We start from the raw sequence: 6,056 nt of genomic DNA on the forward strand, positions 1-6,056 counted from the left end.
AAGGGAGAAGCAAAAGAGAATGAAAAATAAAATAAAAAGAAGAAAAATTTAAAGAACATAAAAGAAAAAATTAAATTGCTTAAAACGAAAAAATATGAGAACAACTGTATAATTTAATCTAAATTTTTTTCTTTGAAATGATGATTTAACATGCCACGTCAGCTTACCGTTATATCGTTAATGACAATTAATGGCTCAATAATTAAAATGTTACAGCACATTAACGTAAATAATTAAACGTAACATTTCAAACATAAATAATTAAAATATAACTTGAGATAAATAAAAGTGACCATAGGCATAATTTACCCTAAAAAAATCGCAAACAGTGGTAGTTTTGTCAATTAACAACACACCGTGGCGCCCGATTCTGGTAGGCAAAACGCGATCCCAACCGCGACTTTTATTTTAGAACATTCCAGTGCGTTTCTCACGTAAAACAGAAAATTCAAAAAGGAAAAAAAAAATTAAGGTAGGAAGTTCCCTTGTCTTCTACTCGGTGTCGGACTTCAATTCATTTCATTTCATTTCATTTATCTGCAAGAACGAAGGAAATAGAATTTTCCTCTTTCTTGTTTTGTGAATTCTTGAGAAATGGTTGATGTAACCGATAAATTGGCATATTTTCAAGCCATCACGGGACTCGAAGATCCCGATTTGTGTACCGAAATCCTTCAGGCCCATGGTTGGGACCTTGAACTCGCCATCTCTTCCTTCACCTCTTCCACTCAACCCTCCGCTTCTTCCACTGTCTCTGATTCCGACCCTCCCGATTCACGGGCCCGGACTGTTTCCGCCTCGGCCTCGGCCTCCGCCTCCGCCTCCGCCTCCGCCTCCGGTCCTATTACCGCTCCCGCACCGGGCTTAGCCTGGAGACTCGTTACATTACCGATTTCCGTGATATCCGGAAGTTTAGGGTTGATCTCTGGCGCTGTTGGGCTGGGTCTATGGGCCGCAGGTGGAGTTCTTTCGTATTCCCTTGGGATGATCGGGCTAGGCTCTGGGCAGGGCGGGGAATCATCGGCCGGATTGGTATCGGTCTCAGCTGCGGCTTCTGAAGCGATGGATTTCGTGGCGGAGTTTGAAAGGGAGTACGGAACGAGAGGACTGAATTTTGTCGGCGAGGGTTTTATGGACGCGTTGCAGAGGTCGAGGAACGCCTTCAAGCTGTTGTTTGTGTACTTGCACTCGCCGGACCACCCGGATTCGCCCGTGTTCTGCGAAAGGACGTTGTGTTCCCAGGCTCTGGCGGCCTTTGTGAATGAGAATTTCGTAGCGTGGGGCGGAAGCATTAGGGCTAGTGAAGGTTTTAAGATGAGTAATAGCTTGAAAGCCTCCAGGTTCCCGTTTTGTGCAGTCGTTATGCCTGCTACCAATCAGAGGATCGCGCTTCTTCAACAGGTGCGTACCATTGTGATTCTCACTTTGGATGAAATTATTGATAATGTAATTTAATACTGTTTTCAAGGGCAAAAGAATCATAGTGATTAGCTTTCATTTTGGAAATTTCAGAAACTGAAATTGACCCATTGTTCATACTCTCAGATAAGTTTAAGTTCATTTATGACTTCAATTAATCACATGATACTGGATAAGTAGGTAAAAAAAATCAGGGATTTCATTCTAATTGTTATTTTGTCCTTGTGTTTCTGATGAGTACCGAGCTTAGTTGAATTTCTTCTTACTTTTGTTTTATGCATAATACATAATGTTGACAACGGATTTACTATATAGTAACTAGAGTTTAGAAGCCAATAACGAGGTAAGTCAAATAGTTGTTAAGTACAAATAAATGTAGAATGAATTTTCTTTTAATGATTAATGAGCTTAAAGCTTATCTTATCCGATTTTCCACATGCCAAATAGTAGTTCCTCCTATTTTTTTGTAAGGCATTTTTTGAGACTTATATTGTGCTTACTTTTAGGTACTAGCTTCTCTGTTTCTTTACATTAAGATGCAGCTTAAACCTAAATTGTGCGCGCAACATTCCTGACTACATGTTAAACTTCTCTGCCTGTGTATGTTTTAGTTACTTGACTTCTTAGCACTAGTGCTTCTCATTATTTTTTGGCTGTGACTTGTCTTAATAAATGGTTATTTAGTGGATTTAGCTGTTTATGGACTTGTTTGCTTTCACAAATCAGGTTTATACAGTTTCAATGTCATTCACTCTAGCTCTTACTACATTCTGTGTGAAATTATCTCTTTCTTAAACTTAAGTCTTGAACCCTGGAATGCCAATATTGTTAATGGTGATCTTTCCTTTTGAGTATTACAATGAACTATTCTTTTTCTCTGTAGGTTGAGGGACCTAAATCTCCTGAAGAAATGCTCACAATACTACAGAGAGTGCTTGAAGAAAGTGCTCCCGTTCTTGTTGCTGCAAGACTAGATGCAGAAGAGAGAAGAAACAACATGCGTTTAAGGGAGGAGCAAGATGCTGCTTATAGAGCTGCGCTTGAAGCTGATCAGGTAGGCTGATTTGTAATCTTAAATTAGTAACTTTAATAATACTTCCCCATTGGTACCATCATATTCGAAGACGACTAGAAATGTGAAATTGCTATCCCTCTATTGCTCATTGAATGGATCTGTGCTGTAAAACCTACTGTTTGACTAATGACTTGACACTGTCTAAACCTTGTCGTTTCTTTTTATGATTAAAGGCTAGGGAACGCCAGAGGAGAGAGGAGCAAGAACGTCTGGAAAGGGAAGCAGCAGAAGCTGAGCGGAAACGTAAGGAAGAAGAAGAGGCTCGTGAAAGAGCAGCACGTGAAGCTGCTGAAAAGGAAGCTGCCCGAGCTAGAATGCGGCAAGAGAAAGCCTTGTCACTTGGTGATGAACCTGAGAAAGGACCTAATGTTACACAAGTAATGTCTCTTTGGTTTTGACTTCACAAGCTTTTAGATCTGGTTAAGCAGGCTTAAATACCTTTCTTCTCATTTCCAATGATGTGGTTCTGTCATAAATCACCTGCATTTTCGACTTTCTCTGTTGGCAAGCATATTTGTTAGTTCCCAAATTAAATATTTGCCTGTTGTGTTGGTGAATCAGGTTTTGGTACGTTTTCCTACTGGAGAACGCAAAGAAAGGAGGTTTCACAGTACTGCACTAATCCAAGCTGTTTATGATTATGTTGATTCATTGGGTTGCTTAGAAGTTGAGGATTACAACCTTGTCTCCAACTTTCCTCGAGTAACATATGGTACAGAGAAGCGCTCACTGACCTTGAAAGAGGCCGGATTACATCCTCAGGCCAGCCTCTTTGTGGAGCTAAACTAGTCTGAAGAAGTTGATACTGTGAAGTTGTATGATGAATGGTAGTTTCAAAGATACCTGCTGGTAGACCCACATATTTTCTTATGTTTCTTCTTCATTTCAACATAATTTAGCAATGACAAATTGAGAAAAACACACAGCTCCAAGTCACTGGATATTTTTTTCCCCACTTTTCTTCAATTATGGTGTTAAAACATGGAGGATGTTAAAACATGGGACTTTTAGGACTGAATAAGAATTTTTATCCGATTATGGTGTGTTCTTTGTTCTGCTGCTTAAAGCCAATTGACATGTTATGATATGAAAAAGCTTAAGATTTAAAGGTTTTATTATTGTTATTACTTTAATGTTTTTAATAATAACGGATCAAGTGTTTGAAAGCATAGGGGGACAGAAACATAAAGCTAAAAACAACAAACTGTCTGTGAAGAAAGTAATAATCTTTAGTTCATAAGTGATGCAATGGATGTTAGTAATTTGACATCAGTCTTATATATGAACAGTATATCTTATGGTATTTATTTAATCTCCAGAAGATGACTTGCCATGTTATTAGGACACGGCCCCAGCAGCGAATAGTGTGAATTGCATGTGGTCGTAATAACAAGTGCATTGTTAGTCGTAAAGATTAGGGAACAAGTAGTTAAATACAACCCGTATACGTTGAACAAAAAAGAGTCTCTGATGATATTTGGAGGGACATATCAGAAAGTTTTGGAAAGACATTAGGCGGCGAGCCATGCTGAGTGTTGGCCTTGTTAGGCGTAATACAATTCAATGAATCCAAGGTACCCCATGGATGTGCAACTCGGTCGTTGAATGCTGCCCAAACAACTTCTAGACTTCATCCCTGTTCCGAGACATGTTAGAATGGATAGATATAAGCATGTACATAGATCTTAAATCCTAGTTTTAGAATGTCATATATTGGTATGAATATAAATGTATGGACTTTCAACGTCAATAATAAAGATAAATCAGTTAGAAAATTAATGATGGATTGTATTCCATCTGGTGTGCAAGGAATGTGCACAAGCATTCATGTAATCTGTAGCAGCGAGTGTAGTGGGCGAGAATATTTGTATTTGTCAGTTTTTATTCTAAATGTCGTCGTAACAAACTTTAAGCAAAGTTGATTTATCATATCTATAAATTAATTATTTTTTATATAAAGTAATGAAGCTTTAAATACTCCAATAAATTTTTAATTCTTGAACACTTCTTCTCTTCATCTAATCCTTATATGCTGACTATTTTAAATTGATTGACGGAAGTTACGATGAAGGAATTCTACGACTTCTTTGCTTTATAGATGAGAAAACAAGGTAAAAGTACATCATGCAAGTCCTATAATAGGAGTCAGATTACATTTTGCCTCATTTACTCAAAATATGAGTAAATTAATCCTTGTATATTATATTAAAGAGCAAATTAGTCCTAAATTCATGTAAAAATTTCATTTATTTCTATTGTTAAAACTGTTGTAGTTAATAGAATAATCAGATAGTTACATGTGACATGTTACATGCGCCTCATATTGACGTATAGAGACTAATTTTTATTGTTAAAATTGAGCAAATTAAACATTGTACATTAGATTAAAAAGCAAATTGGTCCTTTTTGTTAAAAAAAACAATCTATTTCTATTGTTAAAAACCGGTGTAGTTGATAGAATAATCAGACAATTACACGTGATGTGTCACATGTTCCTCATGCTAACATACATAGACTCATTTTAACTGTAATAATTGATGGAACTTTTAATAAGCTGATCAATTTGCTCTTTAATCTAACGTGTGGGGACTAATTTGCTTATTTTTTAGTATAGGGGAAAATGCGGTTTGATTCATAGTATAAGGGCCTCTCTAATCCTTTTACTAATAAAACAGAAACAAACGAATATATGAAATAATCACCTTCTTTTGGTTTCTTTTATTTTTTATAATTTATATTCTATCAAAAGAATTATTTTAAATATGATTAAATTATATATATATATATTTGCATGTACGTTTTATAGTCCATGTTTAGGGTTTGAGGTTGTCCTCTTAACAATTTTACCTCTAAAATTAGAATGTATATTCTCTCCTTAAAGTATAATATATTTTACCATTGCATTCAACCACCTATCGATAAAATACAATTACTTTTGGATCTTCCTTCAATTAGCTAATCTATACCTACAATGAAAGTTGTCCCTCAAGCTTCGGTAATGCTAATTAAAGGTATTCTCTTATTGTCACGTAATGCATGTCATATGCAATGATTTTAAGGGTAATTATGGGAATAAAATATAAAAAAATAATTTAATATTAAATTTTGAATATAAAAATAATATGAATCTTTAAAATTATTAGTGTATCAAGATTTAAGTAGAAGCATCTTGATTAATATATTTTCCACCAATTTTATTTTTATATTAATTATTGTTTAAAAATAAAATATCATTATTAGATTAAAAGCTTAATTATTTTAATATTTCACCCCTAGCTTAATTGGAAAAGATGGGTGGTGTGCCCAAGAAACATGGAAGTGGTTTCACATCGATTGTTGCTTTGCATGAAATTCATACATCAATCATTCATTTTCTTTTCAACAAATTACATCATTTGGACTGTGGATTCCTATGCATTTCAAAATGCACCATCCTTTTTGTACGGACAAAGCTTTAATTTTTTTAAAAAATAAACTTTGATATTTATGCTTTCACTTTAAAAAATTACAAAATAATTATTAAACAATTTAAATTTTTTATTTAAGTAATACTTTTATTTTA

At 35.2% G+C, this 6,056-nt stretch overlaps 1 protein-coding gene across 1 annotated transcript; it reads left to right on the forward strand.

The window, feature by feature from the left end:
* The first annotated feature begins 429 nt into the window (after window positions 1-429).
* LOC105788180 (plant UBX domain-containing protein 10) lies at window positions 430-3,532 on the forward strand. The gene is made up of 4 exons (XM_012614941.2): window positions 430-1,401; window positions 2,303-2,473; window positions 2,668-2,871; window positions 3,056-3,532. The coding sequence occupies exons 1-4, from the start codon at window positions 595-597 to the stop codon at window positions 3,281-3,283; spliced, it is 1,410 nt and encodes a 469-aa protein (XP_012470395.1). The 5' UTR covers window positions 430-594; the 3' UTR covers window positions 3,284-3,532.
* The last annotated feature ends 2,524 nt before the right edge of the window (window positions 3,533-6,056 follow it).

Source organism: Gossypium raimondii, chromosome 2, assembly GCF_025698545.1.
Source record: "Gossypium raimondii isolate GPD5lz chromosome 2, ASM2569854v1, whole genome shotgun sequence".
Classification (NCBI taxonomy): domain Eukaryota; kingdom Viridiplantae; phylum Streptophyta; class Magnoliopsida; order Malvales; family Malvaceae; genus Gossypium; species Gossypium raimondii.